The sequence below is a fragment of the Zonotrichia albicollis genome, chromosome W (genome assembly GCF_047830755.1).
Source record: "Zonotrichia albicollis isolate bZonAlb1 chromosome W, bZonAlb1.hap1, whole genome shotgun sequence".
Lineage (NCBI taxonomy): Eukaryota > Metazoa > Chordata > Aves > Passeriformes > Passerellidae > Zonotrichia > Zonotrichia albicollis.
In genome coordinates this window covers 21,646,366-21,669,544 of record NC_133859.1, presented here as the reverse complement: position 1 = coordinate 21,669,544, position 23,179 = coordinate 21,646,366, and the positions used below count along the sequence as shown (strand labels likewise).

Here is a 23,179-nt window from a genome sequence, read left to right as displayed (position 1 = left end):
TCCTTTGCCATCACCTAAAAGGTTTGTTAGATTTTTTTCAAAAACTTTGTACTATGTACTAAGATGAACAGTATAATTTCTGAGGAATGGAACTCACCAAGAATGAGAGCGACTTCTTGATTTCCACCTTTCCCTAGATCTAGACCGTGTTTTCAGGGGACTTCTGGATCTTCGTCTGTCCTTTTGTCTTGAGAGTGATCTGTTGCCAGATCTACTATATGAATAATGCCAGAAGAAAAATGATATTGAAACTTCATAAAAATTAGGTCAACCAAGAAGGGAAAAAACCCCACATAAATCTTGCCTCACTACATAAAATTATAGTTATACCTCAGTAGTATACTGCCAATCAACATTTTTGGTTTTTACTTTAAGCTTCACCAGGTGCATATGCTCTCCTTTGAAACAATGCACCATTTAAGTAATACTCATGTACTCCTGGTAACATTGGATGACAGCAGAGACAACACCTATGTGCTGTGTGACCAGGTGGGTGATCTGCTCTGCCTGGTGGCAGAGCTTAAAGAGGAAGTGGAGGGGCTGAAGAGTATCAGGGAGTGTGAGAGAGAAATAGATTGGTGGAGTTACACCCTTCCATCCCTGAAAAAAATGCAGTGGATGGAAGCTCAGCAAGAGTTGGAGAAGCCCTGACCCTCTCACCATCAGGCAGAAGGAGACCTAAAAAATGGAGGGGAATGGAAACAGGTCTCTCCTCAGGAGGTGGGAGAATCCCCTTCCAGCCTCCCTTGCATTCCCAGGTGCCCTTACAGAATAGGTATGAAGCTCTTGAACTCGAGAATCAGGCAGATGATAGTGAAGTTCTATCTAAGAGGTTGACCAGAACAAGTCAGTCAACCAGACGGATCCCAACTACGGCTGTTAAGAAAGAAAGAAGGGTAATTGTCAAGGTGACTCCCTTCTGAAGGGAACTGAGGACCTGGTATGCCAACTGGACCCATCCCACAGGGAAGTCTGCTGCCTCTCTGGGGCCTGGGTAAAGGATATTACCAGAAGACTCCTTGGACTGATTCAGCCCTCTGATTATTCCCCACTGCTGGCTGCCCAGGTTGGTAGCGATGAGGTTGCTGAGAAAAGTCCTAGGGCAATCAAAAAGGACTTCAAAGCATTGGGGCAACTGCTTGAAGGGACAGGAGCACAGGTGCTGTTTTCCTCAATTCCTTCAGTAGCAGGGAAGAATGCCAAAAAGAACAGGAAAACCCACCTGGTCAACATGTGTCTCAAAGATCAGTGCCATCGGTGGAATTTTGTCTTTTTTGATCAAGAGGTGGTTTATACAACACCAGGCCTGCTGGAAACAGATGGAGTTCACCTGTCTAGCAAAGGCAAAAGGATTCTAGCCTGTGAGTTGGCAGGGCTGATTAAGAGGGCTTTAAACTAGGTTTGCAGGAGAGAGGGGAAAAGACCGGGGTCAGTAGAGATGAATTAAGGGGCGGCATGACAGTATTGGGGGTGAAATCAATAGCCCAGCTGTAGTGCATCTAGACCTCGCTGGCTCTGAAGTATGCTGGCCACACTGGAACACACTTGCAGTCTTACAGGGATGAGCCATGGACTCCTAAGCTAATAAAAGCCAACAGGGAAATAGCAGAAAATTATCTCGAATTAAGAGGTCTTCTTCTAGAAGGCAATACACCTAAAAGCCCAGCTAAGGTGCCTCTACAGCAATGTTCACAGCATGGGCAACAAACAGGAGGCATTAGAAGCCACCGTGCTGCTACAAAGTTATGACCTTGTTGCCATTCCTGAAACTTGGTATGATGAATCCCATGACTGGAGTGTGGCTATCTATGGCTAAAGGCTGTTCAGAAGAGATGGGGGAGGAGGGAGAGGCAGATGAGTTGCCTTCTACATCAAGAAGCAGATTGAGTGTGAAGAGTTGTCTCTGAAGAACAGCCATGAGCAGGTAAAACATCTTGAACAATGCCCTATTTTTCAAAGCTATCAATGGTGAACTAAGAGGGGGAATATCATGCTGCTTTTGGTGTTGAATTATGCTACAGTCAGTTTGACTCATCAATCCCAAAGTTAAGCATCCTAATATGGAGGTGAAAATGCAGCAGATATGGTAAAGTATCCTTAGCTAAAAATGCTAAGCTGGCACAGTTGTCCTGGAGACATATAACTGACAGTCAATCACTTTATACTATAAAAGTTCAGTCCCACTTTCAAATGGCAGGTTCTTCTAACACACCCTTTCTTGGAATGTGTATGAAGATTCCTCCCTTGGGTGAGGGCACCCCTCAAGGTTACTCCTTGAGGCTGAAAGAGACCAGAGTTGTTAGTATGGGTGAGTAACATCAATCTCTACTTAAAAATTTGGTGGGTTTGGTAGCTTTAATATAATTGCTTCAATATAGTACACTATACTATACTAGTAGTTTTGGCTTCTATACTCTGTAGTAAATAATTCTGATTAAGATCTTTTTGTCTAATAATTTATCATAATAAATAATCTATATCTATATCTATATCTATATCTATATCTATATCTATATATCTGGTTTGCCATCCTTAATCCCACAGGACAAAGTTGTACATAGGTTCAATTACACCTTTATAATTCTTTAGACTTAAACCGTTGGCAAAGTCTGGGGCTAAGATTGGATCTAGCCACACTCAGGCTCCTCTCTGAGAAGGAGTTTAGAAAGCAAGGCGGTCCTTTCTGCACCTTGTGACTCAATGGGAAGACTTCTCTAATAAACTTTTTCTGTAGCTCCCACTCTACCTGTGACACTAACATCTGCTGGGAAAGTAGCACAGCAAGCTGTAGTCAATCCAAGAGACTCCTACAATGCATGGAGGATAACTTCTTGAGCCAGGTAATAGCCCTACCAGAGGGGATGCAATACTGGATCCGTTGGTCATCAACGTAACTGAGCTAATTGAGGACATCAACATTAGAGGTAGCCAGGGCTGCAGTGATCATGCACTGGTGGAGTTCATAGTCCTGAGGGATATGGGTCAGGTAAGGAGCAGTTAAGCCCCTGAACTTTAGGAAGGCAAACTTACAGCTCTTCAGGGAAAGAGTCAGTGGGATCTCCTGGGAGACTGTCCTCAGGCACAAGGGAGTGGAACATACCTGGCAGACATTTTAAGAAGCCATCCATAGAGTGCAAGAGCTAGTGATCCCCAGGAAAAAGAAATCAGGCAAGGAAGGCAAGAGACCAGCATGGCTGAGTGGGGAACTGCTGGTCAAACTAAAGGGAAAGAAGCAAATGCATAGACAGTTGAAGCTAGGACAGGTGACCTGGGAAGAATATAGAGACAAAGTACAGTTGTGTAGGGATAGGATGAGAAAGACCAAGGTGAAGCTGGAACTGAACCTGGCAAAGGACACAAAGAACAACAGAAAGGGCTTCTACAGTTATGTCAACCAGAAAGGGAAGGTCAAAGAATGTGTAACCCCCCCAATAAACAACACTGGTAAACTGGTAGCAATGGATGAAGAGAAGGCTGAGGTACTTGATGACTTCTTTGCCTCAGTCTTCAATGGCAACCTCTCTTCCCACACCTCTTGAGTGGATGGACAGCAGAATGGGGACTGGGGGAGCAAAGTCCTTCCCACTGTAAGAGAAGATCAGGTTCATGACCACCTGAGGAACCTGAATGTACATAAGTCTTCCTCCCTACCACAGAAGAGCTTATCTGTTCTATCCATCAGCTGGTGCAATAGCTCCAGGCATTCTCCCCCTCATATGAATTGGTGAGATAAAGCAGGCTTGTCCAGTAAGGAGATACCTCTGACACCAGATGGGATACAATAAACATCTTGCCTTGAGAGCAGGATGTAGGGAGATAAGCTGGAATTTCTGACTGACAGACACTTCACTTTACAAACTATAAAAGCTACACAAACTTTCACAAAGTCAGAAGTCTCCTACACACACCCTGGAAACATGTAGGACTTCTCTCCGAAGTCTGGATGCAAACTTTGTGGTTACTTTCCCAGGAACTGAGTGAAAGGATTCTATGTGTACTCCATCATCAACTCAGTGGTAAGCTACATTGACTCCTAACCTGTACTATTTCTTCACTAGCTGTAATATAGATACCTTTTATCATGCACTGTATTTTATCTACTAGTAGTTCTTTTTGTTTTATCCTGTGTAGTAAGTAGTCTGTTTAAAGTCTTATGTCTTTTAATATTGTGTCTATTCAATAAATAATTCATTTTAAAATAGACTTAATTGGCCATTCTTAAGAACTTGGGAGCGAGAACCATTTGGGGTGCAGGCCACCTCAAAAAGAGCTGCTACCAGAAATCTGAGTCAAAGGCAGGACTTGTCCAAACTCTCATCTCCATTGGTAACAGGGACCTGGCATGACACAAATAGTGTGGAATAAGGAGTGGATACAGTTCTGGTTTCAGGTGAGACAGATTTCATTTGCTTCTCAGTAGCTGGTACAGTGCTGTGGTTTGGATTCAGTATGAGAATAATGTTGATAACACACTGATGTTTTGGTTGTCGCTAAGTAGTGCTTACCCTAAGACAAGGGCTTCTTCAGTGTCTCATGCTCTGCCAGTGAGGAGGTGCACAATAAACCATGAGGGAGCATAGCCAGGACAGCTGACCTGAACTGGCCAAAGGGATTTTCCATACCATGGAACATCATGTTCAGTATACAAACTGGGGGGAGTTGGCCATTAGCCACCAATCAGTGCTTGGGGACAGGTTGGGCATAGGTCAGCAGAAGGTGAACAATTGTATTGTGCATCACTTGTTTCACTTGGGTTTTATTCCTCTGTCTCCCTCTTATTGTAATTACATTTAAAAATTATTGTTGGTTTTGTTAGTATTATTTTTATGTTTTACTTTCTTTTCTCTTAATCAACTGTTTTTATCTCAGCCATGGGTTTTACCTTTTACCAATTCTCCTCCCCATCCCATCAGGGAAGTAGGGGTGGAAGTGAACAAGTGGTTGCATGGTACTTCATTCCTGCCTGGAGTGAAACCACAACACAGCATGTTCTCAAAACTGACAATAGCAGTGGTAAAATCACTTAAATATATATATATATTATATATATATATATATATATATATATATATAAAAATATATAAGCAATTGTTTAAAGCACAGATGTTCTGCAAGAAAAATAAAAAATAAATCCAAATTTATCTCCTAAAAATCAGTTAGGTTTGCATCAGTACAAAATAGCACTGATTACTGCAGTTGCACAAAACAAAGACTGTTTTTCAGTTATCTCCTGAGTTAGAGAAGATAAGCAATAAAAAACTGAACAAATTATTGTTCTTGCATTAAAAAGGTACCCAATGTTTTGATGTCATTATATAACACGTACTATGTAACATTATTACAAAACACAGGCACTGGAAAATAAGATGATTGCTGACAACCGAGTACATTGTGCTTGACAAATTTAGTGGCCTTCTACAATGGGGATACAGCAGTGGTGGATGAAGGAAGAGTGACTGATGTCATCTACTTGGACTTGTACAATGGTCCCTTGGGAAAATGTTTTTGTAGGTGATGAGGTCCATCAGTGCTGGTCACTTATTAAACATCACCTCCTAAGGTCACCAGGAGCAGGCAATTCCTAAATGTAAGCAGTGAAGCAGGCCAGGCAGAAGGCCGACTTGGCTGAACAGGAATCTTCTCTTGAAAATAAGGAAAAACTGGAAGGTGCATGCCAGGTGGAAGCAAGGTCGGGTGACATGGGAAGAATACAAAGATGTTGCTCAGCACTGTAGGGAGAAAATCTGTATGGTAAAGCTCAACTGGAGTTGAAGCTGCCAGAACTGTGGGGGATGATAAAAGTTTTTTCAAATATAACAATAGCAATAGGCAGTGTAAAAATAACATTGGCCTATTACAGGATGAGGATGGTCACCTCACAAACAGGGACATGGACAAGGCAAAGGTCTTTAACGCATTCTCTGCCTATGTCATCAACACGGATGATGGATCAAGGGGGTCTCTGTGTCCTGAGCTGGAGGACCATGACAGTGAGAATGATCTACTTCTAGTCAGCCCTGAAATTGTGTGGGATCTGCTGCTCCAGCTGGATCCCTACAAATCTATGGGGCCTGATGAGATTCATCCAAGAATCCTCAAGGAACTGGCTGATGTCATCACAAAACCTCTATCGATGATTTTTGAGTGGTCTTGGGAATCTGGAGAGGTCCTAGCTGACTGAAAGCTGCCGAACATTGTCCCGATTATCAAGGGCAGGAAGGACCACAGAAACTACAGGCCTGTTAGTCTCACTTCAGTGCCTGGTAAAGTGATTAAGATTATTCTGGGAGGTATTGAAAAACATCCAAAAGACAATGCAGTCATCAGTCACAGCCAGCATGGCTTCATGACAGGAAAGTCCTGCTTATCAAACTTGATTTCCTTTTTTGACAAAGTAACCCACCTCATTGATCAAGGGAAGTCAGTTGATGTAATTTTTTTTTATTTCAGTAGAGCTTTTGATACTGTGTCTCACAGAATCCTTCTGGACAAAATGTCAAGCACACATCTGGATAAACACGTAATGTGATGGGTGAGCAACTGGCTCACAGGTCGGGCACAGAGAGTTATAATGAATAGAGTGACATCAGACTGGAAACCTGTCACTAGTGGGATTCCTCAGGGCTCCATCTTAGCCCTCCCTGTGCTCTTCAACACCTCCATAAATTACTTGAAAGCAGGACTCAAAGGGATACTAAGCAAGTTTGCAGATAATACAAAACTGGGAGGAGCCATTGACTCCCTCAAAGGTGGGGAGGGTTTGCAGAGAGACCATGACAAATTAGAGGACTGGGCAATCACCAAATGCATGAAGTTTAACAAGGGAAAGTGACAGATTCTGCACCTGGGATGGGGCAACCCTGGATTTATGTACAGACTGGAGAATGAGATGCTGAAAAGCAGTGCAAAGGACAGGGACCTGGGGGTCCTGGTCAACAGAAAGTTGAATATGAGTCAGCAGTGTGCCCTGGCAGCCAGGAGGGCCAACCATGTCCTGGGGTGCATCAGGCAAAGCATCACCAGCCAGTCAAGGGAGGTGATTGTCCCGCTCTGCTTAGTACTGGTGTGACCTCATCTTGAATATTGTATGCAGCTTTGGGCACCACAATACAAGAAAGATATTAAGCTATTAGAGAGCATCCAAAGGAGGGCAAAAAAAACCGGTGAAGGGCCTTGAGGGGAAGCTCTGTGAGGAGTGGCTGAGATCCCTTGGTCTGTTCAGCCTGGAGGAGACTGAAGGGAGATCTCATCACAGTCTACAACTTCCCTGTGAGGGGAAGAGGAGGGGCAGACACTGATCTCTTCTCTCTGGTGACCAGTGACAGGACCCGAGGAAATAGCCTGAAGTTTTGTCAGGGAAGGTTTAGGTTGGATATTAGAGAAAAGGTTCTTCACCCAAAGGGTGGTGGGACACCAGAACAGGCTCCTCACAGCCTGTGCTCACAGCCCCAAGCCTGCCAGAGTTTGGACAAGAAGCTTTTGGACAATACTCTCAGGCACATGGTGTGGTTCTTGGGGATGGTGCTGTTCAGGGCCTGGAGTTGGACTCAGTGATCTTTGTGGGTCATTTCCAACTCAGCATATTCTGTGATTCTTTGATTCTCTGATTCTGTGATGTGACAATGGACCACTCGATGGATAAGGAATTGGCTAGATGATCACATTCAAAGAGTTGCAGTCAACAGCTCAATGTCCAAGTGGAGAGCAGTGACCAATGGTGATCCTCAGGAGTCAGTATTGGGACTGGCACTGTTTAACATCTTTGTTGGTGACATGGACAGTGAGATCGAGTGCACCCTTAGCAAGTTTGCTGATGACAGCAAACTGTGTAGTGCAGTCAACACATTGGATGCAAGGGATGCCAACCACAGGGGCCCTGACAGGCTTGAGAGGTGGGCCTGTAAAAACCTCATGAAGTTCAACAAGGCCAAGTGCAAGGTCCTGCACCTGGGTTGGGGCAATTCCAAGCACAGGTAAAGGCTGAGTGAAGAGTGGATTGAGAGCAGCTCCGGGAAGAAGGACTTGAGGGTGTTGGTGGACAAGAAGCTTGATATGTATGTATTGGTTTCGCACGGCCTGGTTTTTGGCAGCAGGGGGGCCACAAAGATGGCTCCTGTGAGAAGCTGCTAGAAGCTTCCCACCATGTCCAACAGAGCCAATGGCTGATGGCTCTGAAGATGGACATGCTGCTGGCCAAAACTCAGCCAATGAGAGAGGTTGGTAACACCTCTGTGATTACATATTTAGGAAGAAAATCAAAACAAAAGTCACAAGTTTTTGCTTGTAGTTAGAGAAGAGGAGGAGGTGAGAATATGTGAGGGAAAATAACATGGTGACACCAAGGTCAGCAGAAAAGGATGGGGAGGAGGTGCTCCAGGCGCTGGAGCCGAGATTCCTCTGCAGGCTGTGGTGAAGACCATAGTGAAGCAGCTGTCCCCCTGCAGCCCAGGGGTCTACAGGGGATGCAGAGATCCACCTGCAGCCCGTGGAGGAGGTGCCCATGCCAGAACGGGTGGATGCCTGGAGGAGGCTGTGATCCAGTGGGAGACTCGGTGGAGAGAGGGGGCCCCTGCTTTCAGGCTGGAGCAGCCTGTCCTTGGAGGACTGCACCCCTTGGAAAGAGAGCCACGTCACAGCAGTTTTGGGAGGACTGTGTTCCCGTGGGGGGAGTTCACGTTGCAGCAGGTGGGGTATGGCTGCTGCTCGTGAGAGTGGACCCACGCCGGAGAGAAGTTCACGGAGAACTGTCTCCCGTGGGAGGGACCCCATAGTCTCACAGGGGAAAGACTCCTCTCCTAGAGCAGCAGAAGAAAATCTCAGTGATGAACTTACCAAAATCCCCATGCCCTGTCTCCCTGCTCTGTCAGTGGGAAGGAGGGAGGAACTGAGGGGCAAAAAGGTGGTTTAAGGGCTTATTTTACTTCTCATTATCCTCCTCTGATTCTGTTAGTAATAAAATTCACTTTGCAACCTTAAGTTGAGCCTGTTTTGCCCTTGAAATATTTCTCCCGGTCCTTATTTCCCTCATGAAGTGTTAGATAATTTTTTTCCCCTCTGCCCAGCTGTGGCAGGGGAGGGTGATAGAGCGACTCTCATGGATGCCTGGCATTGGGCCAGTATCAAACCACGACAATGTCTCAGCAATGCGTGCTTGCAGCACAGACAGCCAACCATATAAAAATATTCTGCTTCAAAGGCTGCATCAAAAGGAGCATAGCCAGCGGGTCGAGGGAGGTAATTCTTCCCCTCTACTCTGCTCTTGTGAGACCTCACCTGGAGTACTGCATCCAGCTCTGGGGTCCCCAGCACAGGAAGGTCATAGGCCTGTTGGAGAGAGTCCAGAGGAGGACCATGAAGGTGATCAGAGAGCTGGAACACCTACCCTATGGAGACAGGCTGAGAGAGTTGAGGCTGGGATGTTCCGCCTGGAAAAGAGAAGTCTCCAGGTTGACCTTATAGCAGCCTTCTGGTACCTAAAGGGGGCCTACAAGAAAGCTGGGGAGGAATTTTTTACAAGCACATGTGGTGATAGAACAAGGGGGAATGGCTTTAAAATGAAAGAAGGTAGGTTTAGATTAGATATTAGGAAGAAATTCTTTACTGTGTGGGTGGTGAGGCACTGAAACAGGCTGCCCAGAGAAGCTGTGGATGCCCCATCCCTGGAAGTGTTCAAGGCCAGGTTGGATGGGGCTTTGAGGAACCTGGTCTAATGTAAGGTGTCCCTGCCCATGGCAGGAGGGTTTGAACTAGATGATCTCTAAGGTCCCTTCCAACCCAAACTATTCTATGATTTTATGAAATCTGAAGCATTCACACTAAAATCTTGTTTGGTAGTATAACTGATGTGATATTTCCCTCTGGCCAGCTTTTCTGTATATGAAAGGACTCTAGCTGCCCTGTTGAAAAAACAGTGGATGAAAGAATGGGATAGTGCTGTTGCTGCAACACTGAAAACACTCACCATTTTAAAGTGCAAGCTATCAAATACACTGAGGTTTTGTTGGGTTTTTTTATACTTAATGGAGTCAAATATCTTTAGATTGATTATGTAAATGATCAAAAGACATTTCTGACATTGTACCATTTCAGGAAGTGTTTACAAGTCTTACATAGAAAGACTGTCTCATTCTTGGAAAAAAAAATGGGTAAACTTTACAGACGATCTAGTAATTTTATTTGTCCTATATTTCAAAGCCAGTTTTACAACTTAAGAAATTAGCAAAGCAAAAAAAAAAAAAATCTGAAGAATTAAAAACTACCCTTAAAGCCTTTTTTCTTCTGACTTTTAAAAAATACAGCTTTACATTTACAGTACAATTAATAAAAATACAGCATTTGTTAACTAGATATTTAGAAGTTCAGGACAGCAGCAACTTTCTACTAGCAAAACCAGCCAGCCTGTATGTTTAAGGCATTAACAGTAAACTAAATGTTTCATCCCCAAAACAGAGATAACTATTTATTTTTAAAAGACAAAGGTTACAAAATGAAATTATGCTACATGGCACAAAATGTACCATGAAACCATAAAAATAGTTATGCTACATGGCACAAAAAGTACCTTCTAGTGAGATTTACCTGAAAGTAATACAGGAAACAGGCAGCATTTAGAGGGAAAGAGTATTTTGTCAGAGACAAACTTCCTAGTTACTCTATCTAGGTCAGTTAAAGTTACTAATTTTCTCTACAGGGAAACTTGTCTCACACCTCAGTAAGAAATTTCAGTAACCATCAGCACTCAAAAAAACTCCAGTATGGATTCTTAGTCCAAAATAATAAATATACTTACCTGTGTTTTGAGTGAGATCTTTTCCTTCTAGATTGGGATTTTGAGCTAGACCTGGATTCTGAACGAGAATGGGAACGAGATTGACCACCTTTTCTTTCACTGCTCTTTCCAGACTCTGAGAGGAAGAAAACACTGCAATGTAAGCTCAGAATATTAAAAGATCCCAGTTAACAACCTGGCACAAGTTTAATGTATCACACATATAGTGCAAGGGGCCCATGCTTTGCACATCTTCCTTCTTTGTTAATATCCTTGAGAAAAATCCAATAAAGTCATTGCATATACTTGTTGAGTGCAGCCACCCTGCAACGGTACACATAAACCGGATAATTACAAACAGCTAGCTCTGTTAGAAATGAGATTTATGTTGCTGCCACAATGCACAAGATTACAACAGGTTCTCCTCTGGTATATTATTTAATTAAATTAATTTTTAAAATAACCTCAGAAGAATAAATTTAGAGGGCAGAGTTTTGAAAGCAAGCATAAAATGCGAATAATAATTAGTACTTTTTATACTTTTAAATATTCCAACCACTGTAAAAATATTGAAGTTCTATTCCTCAAATGCTGTTTTGGAGGAGGAAGGGATAGAGAGAAGGGAGTAAAAAGTTTGATCCAAAGGCCAGGAAGTCAGCAGAAAACTTACCAGTGACCTCTGCAGACTTTGGTTCAGACTCTAAAAGATTATCATTCTGCTGCTGAAAACTGAGAAAATGTTAGAACTATTTTTCTCACAACTCTCAAAAAGACAGAAAGTACTCCATCTCCCCCCCCCCCAAAAAAAAAAGACCTCAAGACACTCCACCATCTAACCTACATAAGCTAATGTCTGAATGTCTGTGTCTTTTTGTAAGAACAAAGACAAAATCTTGCTGATGAAAAAATGTCTCAGTTTGGAAAGACAGCTGTCTGCTAAGGAAGGCAAAAGCCTCCCCTGAAATGGAAAATGTAAATCCCCTCCCTCCAAATTGCTTTAAATTTGAAATTATGGGGGACTCTCAGGCAAAGATATGGGAGCAGGAATAACAGTTCTTTATAAGGGAAGAATATAAAAATAAAATAAACAATGCAGTAAATCAAAACAACACTGACAGAGTCAGACTATAACCTGACACCCTGTGGGTCAGGGTGTTGGTAGCAGTCCAATTGGAAATGCGGCTGCAGTCCTCCTGGAGTAGCAGGTGGGGTTCTATTAGAGCAGTGATCCTGTAGAAGGGTGTAGTCTTCCTCTGGGAATCCAGTGGAAAGGCTGTTCTGCTGTCCCAGTATCTCACATTATAGCCAGTTAGGAATGCTTGGCTCCTCCCTCTGGGCAGAGCATCTCACAATGGGATGCTGTAATTCTATTAGTCATGCAGTGACAGTCAGTGGCCCATTAACAGATGATATCTCCCTTGGAGGGAGAATGGGTTGTGGAAGAGATAAGGAAAACTGCCTAATTAACATAACTGCCACACCTCTAACAGATGGCAAATAGAATACACATTTGTGAGAGTCTGTCCGAATTTTCCCTCATCTGCCTCACGATCTTCCTTGGGAGACCACTGAAGAGAAGACCCGCCCCCTCCCCCTCGCCCCGTCTAGAATATCTGACTCTGAAGGAGAAAAGTCACACGCCATGGGCCCTGAGACCTGAAAGCTCAGTGTTAAGTTATTGTTTTCATAGGAGTGTTTGCTGTATGCCAAGAAAGGGGCACCGTGCCCCATTTGCAACAATAGCAGCTTTGGAAGCTGTCCCACCTCTCGGCCTGGCTGGACTTCTTCTGAGTTCCAGGTGGTCTCCCACCAAAGACCCTCACCTGTTTTACAACCACCGTGACAGACAGACTGAGATGTAAGAAGCTTCTCCACCAAGGACTGAGACATGAAACTCCTAAAAGGCCCCTCTGCACCTTCCAAGGACTGGGACTGAAACCCCCAGCCTGGGGGAGGTGTGTGGGGGAGGCAAGCTGACCAAAGCGAGATGTTTGCCTGCAGGTTGTGACCACTGCAGCAAGAAAACAATGGCTCTCATTTACTGCTGAGAACATAGACTACCTATTACATATGTTCCCTATTGTATCTGTTCCCCCCCCCCCCAATTTTCAGTAATAAAGACCTCTGAGTTAGCTAGAGCCTTTGAGATCTCCCCAACGTAGCAGGCGGACCCTCGACTGGACTGGACCAAAGGATTTCGTCTCTGCGTTGGTAGCTATATCCCCTCTCTTTCTCTTTCTCTCTCTTCTCTCTCTTTCTCTCTCTTTTTTTTCTTTCTCTTAATCCCTCTATCACATTTTTGCTGTGTTTATTTCAATAAAACTGCATTTGTTTTGATTATCACTGCAAACCCCCTTGTACCGTGTTGGTTTTTGCACACTGAGAGCATTCCTACGAACCATCAGGTCATGTGTCCACTAGGACGGATCCTGACAACATTGCTTGGCAGTCTAGGGCAAAAAAAAAGAGGATTTCAACTGCAAGTTTAACAAGTTGAGAATTTTTTACATAGAGGTGTTGTAATCACTTTAAGTCAGCATAAATCAGCACTGAAGTGTCTGCTTAACCACTTGAGCCTCCGACACCTTCCTCCTTGACTTGGCATTTCCCTGTTAACAGGGATCAGGAAACCAATCGGAATGAAAAAAGTCTGATACAATATGTTAAGATTTATCCCAGATTCATTCTCTGATCCCATTTGCTTTGAGGGTCCATGTAGTCTTGAGACAGTATGAAAAAGAACATAGCACGGTGTAGTATATGGTAGAGATAATTCATGCTATATATGTATATAAAATATTGTAGAATCTAAGGTATGTCTGTGATCACCCTGGCTGGGAGCAGAGTCTCATGGTTATTCAATTAGTTCCCGGACAACGTTAAGATCATATCAAGTCTGTTAATGAATGAAAGAAACCTTCCTGGCCCATGACTGATAATTTCCATGGAATGTCTAAATCACTTACGGGACTTGCACCTGGGAAGATTGCATCTACCATACTCAAGAACCAGCGTCACTACTACATACGAATGCAGACTCCGCTGAGGTACTCAGACATTCGTCTGGACCCCTGGACCTACCTTTGTCTATTCCTGCACATGTGTGGATCCAGTTCTACATGTGAAGAGACACAAAGAAACGTTCAGTCATCCCTGCCTCCGGCAGAATAAACTGTATATAAGCTAGCTGCTTGAAGCATTCGGGGTGAACCACTGGGAAACGCTGTCACTTTGTCAGTCCGATCCTGGTTCACCCAGCGCCTGCACCCAGTGCTGACGCTGTCTTGGCTGTGGTGGTTGGTGGTTTTTTGAAATTCTATTTTTGTTAACGATCTAATAAATCTTTGTTAAATTTTTATTATAAAATTGGCTGCCGATTTGATCATTTATAACAATTTGGTGAATGGTCCTGCGTGATCTGAGACTGAGGTTCGGGAACCCCTTTTCCACTCCGGGGGCGCCTCGCTGAGTTCAGCAGCCCGAGAGGAATAGGTTCCCGAAAACCAATCAGATCCACAAAAGAGCCGCAACTGGAGTCACGGACCCTAATAGGATCCATGTGTGGCAACCGGAACCACAGCCAAGGGAGACAGAGGGCCCAATTCTCGGCAAAGCTCGGAAAAGCTCTAAAGAGATTTCCGAGACCCAAGGTTTTTTTTCACCCGTAAAATTCAACGTGCACGAAGAGACCCACGCAAGAAAAAGAACTGTAAGTATTGTGCGGTTGGGTGGAACGTGATTGGACCCGTGTGTGAGAAGTGACTTTGTCACGGAGCGAGAGTAGACCCCACGACTGCAGTTCCACTTTCCCACGAGGGACGTGGTCAGTCAAGGGGGAAGTGCAAAGTTTTTGTTCGAAACACACGAGACCCAGGACTCGGGGGGGAGTCTAGGGGGAAAACCGGTCACGGTCAGAATCAGGAGGGGAGAGACGAGCCTTGAAACTTCCAGGAATTCGTCCACCTTCTGAGACCGGAGGAAACAGGTAAGAAAACAGCCCAAAAGTCGGCAGAGCAGTTCACTGCTAGACTTGGCCAAGCTGACGGCTTTTTGCGAGCTGGAAAACTTGACATCGGAGAGAGAGAGGGGACTCGCAACGGACGTCCCGGCGAAACGAGAAAAGGTAAGAAAAATCGCAACATTCCTTGAGAAAATGGGTTTGGGAAAGAGCAGACACCAGAAGAAAGCTCAGGAAAAACCCTCCCAACTCTCTGGAAAAATCTTACCAGAAATCCCCAGAGATAGTTCCCTGGGGTGGATGCTGGATTACTGGGACCAAAACCTGTGGAGGGTGGGGAAGTCCAAGGAGAAAATTATTCATTTTTGTATGGAAAAATGGGGAGGGAGGGAGATTGGAAGATACCTGGTCTGGCTGATATTCGGCACATTTGAAACATAGACTTGTGAGTCTTTGTTTGACCACATGGCTGGTCGCAGCCCACGGGATCCTGAGGAAATCGAATACGCTGACATGTGGAGGCATGCTTGCTCGGGTCTGTACCCAATACGAGCTCTCTGGTGCGTGGCAAAAGTGGGGACGGAATGGGAACTGCTGGAAAATCTTCCACCCCCTTACTTTGTGGCCCCACAGCAGCCAGGTCCAGTGCAGGCACAAGCGGCGCAAGGAATGGCTCCCGAGGCAGGGGCTTCACAGGCACAGGCGACAGCACCGCTGCCGCCACTGGAGCAGGAGGCGGCATCCGCTTTCCCACATGGCCATGTGGCGGCGGCGCAGCCGCGTCCGCAGGCATCTCTGAAAATCGAGGAGAAAAAGGTAGAAATCTCTAGGGATGTCTCTCCCCGGACACGTCGAACAAGGTGGAGAATGAGGCGGGCAACAGTGGGGGACAGTGGGGACGAGGAGGAAAAACCTGGCATCTATCCTTTACGGAAGGTGCTGACAGCTCCGGGGGTGATTGGATACGTGCACACCCCGATTGACACCAGTGATGTGAGGGTGTTCAAAAAGGAAATGGGAAAATTAATGGACGATCCTTTGGGGGTGGCAGAGAGGTTGGATGAGTTTTTGGGAAGTAGCATATACAACTATGAGGATCTCCAAGCAATACTGACGTCGTTGTTTAACAATGAGGAGAGGGACATGATCCGGTTAACCGCGATCAAGGATTGGGAAAAGTGGAACCCGAATGGGGGAGCTGGGGAGGAGCATTGGCCAAATCAGAAGCCGTCTTGGGAAGCCCAGATGGAAGAAGGGAGGAAAAAGATGATAAATTTAAGGAATATGGTTATTTCAGGTATCAGGGAGGCGATACCAAAAGGGCAGAACATGAGCAAGGTGCTCTGGGAATGTCAGGGGAGGGATGAGACCCCCACGGAGTGATTAGAAAGACTCTGAAAGGGTCTGAGGATGTACTCAGGAATGGACCCTGACTCCCCGGTGGGGATGGTATTGCTAAAAATGCAATTCGTAGCAAAATCCTGGGAGGATATCCAGAAAAAACTAGAGATAATGGACGGGTGGCAGGAGTTGGGATTGCAAGAACTGTTGCTGGAAGCCCAGAAAGTATACATGTGCCAGGACGAGGAAAAGCAAAAGATTCAAGCCAAGGTTCTCGTGGCAGCGGTAAGGGAACCTCAAAAGCAGGAGCAGGGGAAGGACACGGCGAAAAAGGCGCCGGCAAAGAAACCGAGTCAGTCTCGAGGAGGGGCTCAGGCTAACAGAAGTGGGATTTTGAGTGTTTTTACTGCAAACAGAAGGGGCACATCAAACGGAATTGTCCCAACAGAGCCAAGGATCAGGCAATTTTCCAGGAAGATTAGGGATATCAGGGGCTTTTCAGCTTGGGGTCCGGAACATCTAGGGAGCCCTTGATAAAACTAAGAGTGGGACTCTATAAAGAAGAGATGTGGTTTATGGTGGACTCAGGGGCGGAATGGACAACGGTGTTGTAGTTACCAAAGTGGTGCACTCTGAGTGATGACTCCAGGATGGTAACTGGGGCAAAGGGAGATCCCTTTGAGGTTCCAATCATAAAAAATGTAGAAATAAATATGGGAAACAGAAAACACAGTGGTAATATATTATTGGCAAAAGGAGCAGACTTCAGCTTGCTGGGGCGAGACATGATGGTTGCTCTGGGAGTGGGGTTAGCTGTGGAAAAAGCACGACTCAAAGTGAGGCTTTATAGCCTCACTGCTCCAGACAAAGAAAAGAAAGACCCGAGGGTGTGGTATGTTCCAGGGGAAGCTGGGAGACTGGATATAGAACCAATTCGGGTTGAAATTGAAAGACCAGAAGACCCCATACAGGTCAAACAATATCCCTCTCCATGGAAGGGAGGAGGGATTTGAAACCAGTGATTGATGAATTAATAAAAAAGGCACAGCAGAGCCTTGTATGTCAAGGCACAACACCCCAATTCTGGTGATGAGGAAAACCGATGGCAGCTTTAGACTGGTGCAGGATTTATGGGCTGTGAATCAGAGGACTAAGACCCTGTTCCCCAGTTTCAAGCCCTTACACATTGTTGAATAGTCTCTCTCCTGAGGACACTTGGTACAGTGTAATTGACTTAAAGGACGCTTTCTGGGCCTGCCCTCTCGCCAAGGACAGTCGTGATTATTTTGTGTTTCAGTGGGAAGACCCGGAGACGAATAGAAAGCAGCAACTCAGGTGGACTTCATTGCCTCAGGGCTTCGTGGACTCCCCAAACTTATTTGGACAGGCACTTGAACAGGTTTTAAGTCATTTTGTACCAACCCAATGCACAAAGCTTCTTCAGTATGTAGATGATTTGTTGGTCGCAGGTCAGGGGGAGGGGGAGGTAAGGGCAAGCACAATTGAGCTTTTGAACTTTTTGGGGGAAAGGGGGTTGAAGGTTTCAAAGACAAAGTTGCAGTTTACAGAGCCTGAGGTCAGGTACTTGCGACATTGACTAACCAAGGGCAAAAAGAAACTGGACCCAGAAAGGGTGGCAGGGATTATTGCCTTGCCACCCCTGCAGACAAAAAGGGAGGTCCGGCAGCTTTTGGGGTTGTTGGGATACTGTTGGCAGTGGATTGAAAGTTACAGTGAAAAGGTGAAATTTCTCTATGAGAAACTCACCACAGAATGGATCAAATGGACACAAAAAGATACCCGGTCAGCAGGGGCTGGCCCACGCGCTTGCAAGCGATTGTGGCTGTGGCTTTGCTAGAAGGAAGCGAAAAAGGTGACCTTCGGGGCACCACTGGTAGTGTTTGCACCGCACAACGTGGGGGTATACTACAGCAAAAAGCGGACAAATGGCTCACTGATGCAAGGTTGCTAAAATACGAAGCCATTTTGATTCATTCACAGGACTTGGAGTTGCGGACAACGACTGCACAGAATCCGATGCAGTTCTTGTTTGGGGAAGCTGCAGAAAAGTTGGTTCACGACTGCGTGGAGGTGGTCAAACTGCAGACCAAGATCAGGGGGGATTTGGAGGAAGAAGAATTGGACGAGGGGGAGAAGTAGTTTGTGGATGGTTCAAGCAGGGTGATAGAAGGGAAAAGAAAATTGGGATAGGCAGCTGTGGATGGGAAAACGAGAAAGGTGATAGAAGCAGGACCCCTGAATGCGAGCTGGTCTGCACAGGCATGCGAACTTTATGCCGTTTTGAGGGCATTGAAGGGACTGAAAGGGAAAAAGGGAATGATTTTAACAGATTCAAGGTATGCCTTTGGGGTGGTTCACACGTTTGGGAAGATTTGGGAAGAAAGGGGGCTGATCAGCACGAGAGGAAAGGGACTGATGCACGGGGAATTAATCTGGCAAATCTTAGAAGCTCTAAGGGGGCCGGAGGAAATTGCAGTGGTTCATGTGAAGGGACATCAGACAGGGATTCCGTTCCGGACCAGGGGGAACAATTTGGCAGACCAGGAGGCCAAAACTGTGGCGTTGATGGTGGTAAGTACCCCAGAAATCAAAGGGGAAGAGACCCCGGACGACTCCCCTCAGCTGTCCCAAAAGGAGATGGAATGCTATGAAAAGATCAGAGCAAATTTGAAGGAAGTGGAAGTTACCTGATGGGAGGGAATTAGTTTCCAGAGGTTTTACCAGAAGGATTTTGCAGGGATTGCACCAGAAAACGCACTGGGGGGCACAAGCCCTGGCAGAGCAATTCCTAAAATTTTTCGGGTGCAAGGGATTTTATGAATTGGTGAGAAAAGAGGTACAAGGGTGTTTGATTTGTCAAAAAGTAAACAAATCAAGGGCCAGAAAGGCTGCCCTGGGGAGTCGCCCCATTGTGTACCGACCATTTGAAAGAATTCAGGTTGATTTCACGGAATTGCCAGTGGTGGGAAGGTTCAAATTTGTATTGGTAATTGTAGATAAATTGACCTATTGGGTAGAAGCCTTCCCCAGCTCACGGGCAACGGCCCAGACTGTGGCCAGAAAATTGTTAGAGGAAATTGTACCCCGATATGGGGTGGTGAATGGCATTGATTCAGATCAAGGAACACATTTCACATCAAAGGTTATTATGCAGATGGCTGGTGCACTGGGCATCTGATGGGAGTACCTACCACACCCCGTGGGACCCCCAGAGTTCAGGACAAGTGGAAAGAATGAATCAGATTTTAAAGGCACAGTTATCTAAATTAATTTTGGAAACAAAAATGTCCTGGCTGAAGTGTCTGCCTTTGGCACTGCTTAACATCCAAACCATGCCTCACTCAGAGACGGGGCTTTCACCATTCGAAATGCTATATGGAATGCCATATAAACAAGGAATGCCGGTGGGACACCCCAGGTTTGAGAATGGTCAGATTCAACCATACCTGGTTGCAATCAACAGGAATTTACAGGAACTCTGAAAGCAGGAAATAGTGACACAGACTGCTCCTCTGGGGATCGCTATTCACAAAATCCAACCAGGGAACAACGTGTTTGTTAAAGTGTGGAAAGAGATGCTGCTCTCTCCTCACTGGGAAGGTCCTTTTCTTGTACTCCTGACAACAGACACGGCCATTCAGATGGCAGAGAAAGGCTGGACGCACATGTCTAGAGTGAAAAAGGTCGAACAGCAGGAGGAAGAACCCGAGTGGAAATTACTTCTTCCCCCGGCGACTTGAAGATCAGACTCCAGCGTCCTCGTAAATGACCAAAAGCGAGCGGATAAATTGTATACTGTCAGATGGTGTATGCTATCTGTTTGTACACTTTAAGTGTGAATATTGTCAAGCGGTTTTTGACATTCATTGTAGAAGGGGACAGAGCCCGAAAGGACTGTGTACTCAGTGTTTAGAGGAGGAGCTTGAATTGACTGACCGTATCCTGACCTTAGCCACCAATTTGGGGATCACTGAATTAGACTCTGAGGAGTGATTTCGCATTTTTCAAAACTGGGTGCGTGGGAAGCTTAGATCTCAGGCAGAAATCTTGGATGTGGAGTGCTGGAAATACATCAGGGTCCCGTGCAGTTCCGATGCAATCAGAGTGTCGCGGTGGGGCGCCTTTAGGAGGAGGTATGCGGCTAGGTCCGAGGGCGTCTTCCCCGAAGAGTTCTGCTGTCGCGAAGATGGTCTTCCTTGCCGCTGGTGGCACCCCAGGGGGCAGAGGCAAAGGCAGAGGATCACGCCTAGTGGGAATCCTGATTGGCCTGAGTCTAGTCGTGTGCGGGACGCAGAGTCTGGGCACTGAGGTCCCGAGGAAAAGCGGAAGTTGCAGCTCTGCGGACAAGTGCGAAACGTGCACCAGGTGGTCCCGATCGCAAGGGACGGGGGACACTCAGCATACCAAGCCCCAAATGAATGTCTCAGGAGAACTGGCAGGTACTGTTGGAAAAATGGCACTTGGGTTAAATTATGTGAATTGGAAATTGGGACTTGGTGTATCAATCCCAAGGCAGGGCTAGGGCACAGGCAGTCAAGTGATCACAAGCATCAAATGAGAAAACAAAGTGTGGAACCAATGTCAATCCCCATTTGTAATCAATGTAACCGAACCATGTGGGGCAGAGGGAAGACAGAATCTATCTTTATTGCATACTACCAGGTGAATCCGTTGTGATATGACAACATAAGGCTGGGAATATGCACGATGAATGGGAAAATGTACTGGATGGCGAGGAATACGAAATTTGACAGTAAATTTACCCTGAACAAGGACCCACTCATATTGGACCTGGCACCGGCTAATGATGACAGGGTGTGCCTTCAATATGATAGGGTTGTTTGCTTTGCGAAAAATAAAAACAATGAGGATCCTGAGGGAAGAATGAAGGAGATAACTCAGGAACTGAAATGGAGGGAGTCAGAATTGAGGAAACAAAGAGTTGAACAAGAACGATTGAAAACATTGGGTGAGCAGTATGAAATGCTGGAGAGACAATACTCTGAGAGAGAATTACCTTCCCCAGATAGAAACTTGTTCATTGATTTGATGCAAGAAATCGCAACGGAATTGGGTTTGTGGAATTGCTGGATTTGTGGGGGGCTGAAATCTGCAGAGAAATGGCCTTAGAAAGGGGAAGGTTTGGCTCCGGAACAGCTCTTAAAGTGGGACAATCCGAGGGTCTCAAAATTGGCACAGAGACCTGAGGGGTGGATTTTGGATCAAAGGGTAATTGGCACAATCTGTGTCAGTCGGGAAGGAAGAGAGTACACCGAGATGGTGGGTTCACTCCATGTACATCTACCCTGACGGTGAACTCAGACACGAAGAGCAGGGTCTGGCACCCAGCCCCTCCCTTGGGGTACTGGAGCCGGAAGAACGAAACAAATTGTGAATGGGACAAAAGAATAGGATTGTGCTGGGTCAAAAATCCAGGAGCCAACCCTTTCCAATGCTTGGAAGGTATGAGGGAATACTGGGGAGACCCAGGGAGAATAAACTTCAAATGGAAAGCCCCTGATGGAATTTACTGGATATGTGGGAAAAAGGCATACAGTGAGTTACCCTCCAGGGGGAAGGGATCATGCACTTTACGCATGATCCGACCAGTTTTCTTTACTCTCCCGAGGACAAAAAGTAATCTGCTGGGGGCTCAGTTATACGAGACCCTGAGGAGGGAGAGGAGTCTGAAAAAGATAATACCAGTGATAAGCGATAAACAAGCCTGGGGGGAGGAAGAGTGGCCAGCGGCATAAATAATTGATTATTATGGGCTGGCCATGTGGGCCCAGGATGGAAGCTATGGGTATAGGACTCCGATTTATCTACTGAACAGATTGATTAGGCTGCAAGCAGTTATGGAAATTGTTTCAAATCACACCTCTGAAGCCCTGGATTTACTGAGCCGGCAGCACACTCAGGTATGGGCCTTTGTGTAACAGAATCGAATAGCTCTAGACTATTTGCTGGCCAAGGAAGGGGGAGTGTGTGGAAAATTCAATGAGTCAGAATGTTGTATCGAGATCGATCGAAGATTATGGGGAAACCATAAGAGGTTTGGCAGCCAAAATCGAAAAGGTGGCCCATGTCCCTGTCCAAAAATGGAATTCAATTTTACAGTCTTCCTGGTGGGACAAATTATTTGATGGGGGATGGTGGAACAAAGTAATGTTTCTTGTGCTCTGTTCAGTAGCTGGAATCCTATTCCTCCCTTGTTTGATCCCATGTTTTATCAGACTGATCCACTCTGTGGTCCAGGGAATGCAAATTGCTATAGTTCCCGTGGATTTGGAAGGAGCTTCCGGAGGCAACGCATCTAAGATCATGCGGTTGGGAGAAAGAAAGTATGCCAGCAATGCTGCAGAGGCATTGGCAAAATTCGAAACTCAGACAACTGTGAAAATGAATAATGTGGTGTATCAGGGCATCCCACCAGGGGAGTACCGAATAGTGTAAAGGAGTACTCTGTGGGGAATCCTTACCGGTGATGGGTAGATATAGGTAATTAAAAATTTAATAATTGTGAGCATTAATTAATTTCGTGAAATAAATGGGGAGGGATTGTAGTATATGGTGGAGATAATTCATGCTATATATAAAATATTGTAGAATCTAAGGTATGTCTGTGATCACCCTGGCTGGGAGCAGAGTCTCATGGTTATTCAATTAGTTCCCGGACAATGTTAAGATAATATCAAGTCTGTTAATGAATGAAAGAAACCTTCCTGGCCCATGACTGATAATTTCCATGGAATGTCTAAATCACTCACGGGACTTGCACCTGGGAAGATTACATCTACCGTACTCAAGAACCGGCGTCACTCTACTACATACGAATGCAGACTCCGCTGAGGTACTCAGACATTCGTCTGGACCCCTGGACCTACCTTTGTCTATTCCTGCACATGTGTGGATCCAGTTCTACATGTGAAGAGACACAAAGAAACATTCGGTCATCCCTGCCTCCAGCAGAATAAACTGTGTATAAGCTAGCTGCTTGAAGCATTCGGGGTAAACCACTGGGAAACACTGTCACTTTGTCAGTCCGATCCTGGTTCACCCAGCGCCTGCACCCAGGGCTGACACTGTCT

At 45.6% G+C, this 23,179-nt stretch overlaps 1 protein-coding gene across 8 annotated transcripts in view; it reads right to left on the bottom strand.

The window, feature by feature from the left end:
- The window catches only part of LOC141726939 (uncharacterized), a 102,248-nt gene that overhangs the window by 47,785 nt on the left and 31,284 nt on the right, over nt 1-23,179 (bottom strand). For 2 of the 8 annotated variants that reach the window (XM_074532052.1, XM_074532055.1), the window contains exons 7-9: nt 10,790-10,904; nt 9,274-9,324; nt 98-214 (exon numbers count right to left, since the gene is read on the bottom strand). In XM_074532052.1, coding sequence (XP_074388153.1) covers nt 98-214; nt 9,274-9,324; nt 10,790-10,904 — 283 coding nt within the window. Of the gene's footprint in view, nt 1-97; nt 215-9,273; nt 9,325-10,789; nt 10,905-15,131; nt 15,522-23,179 lie in introns of all 8 variants that reach the window. The other 6 variants (XM_074532048.1, XM_074532049.1, XM_074532051.1 and 3 more) reach the window with 6 other exon arrangements.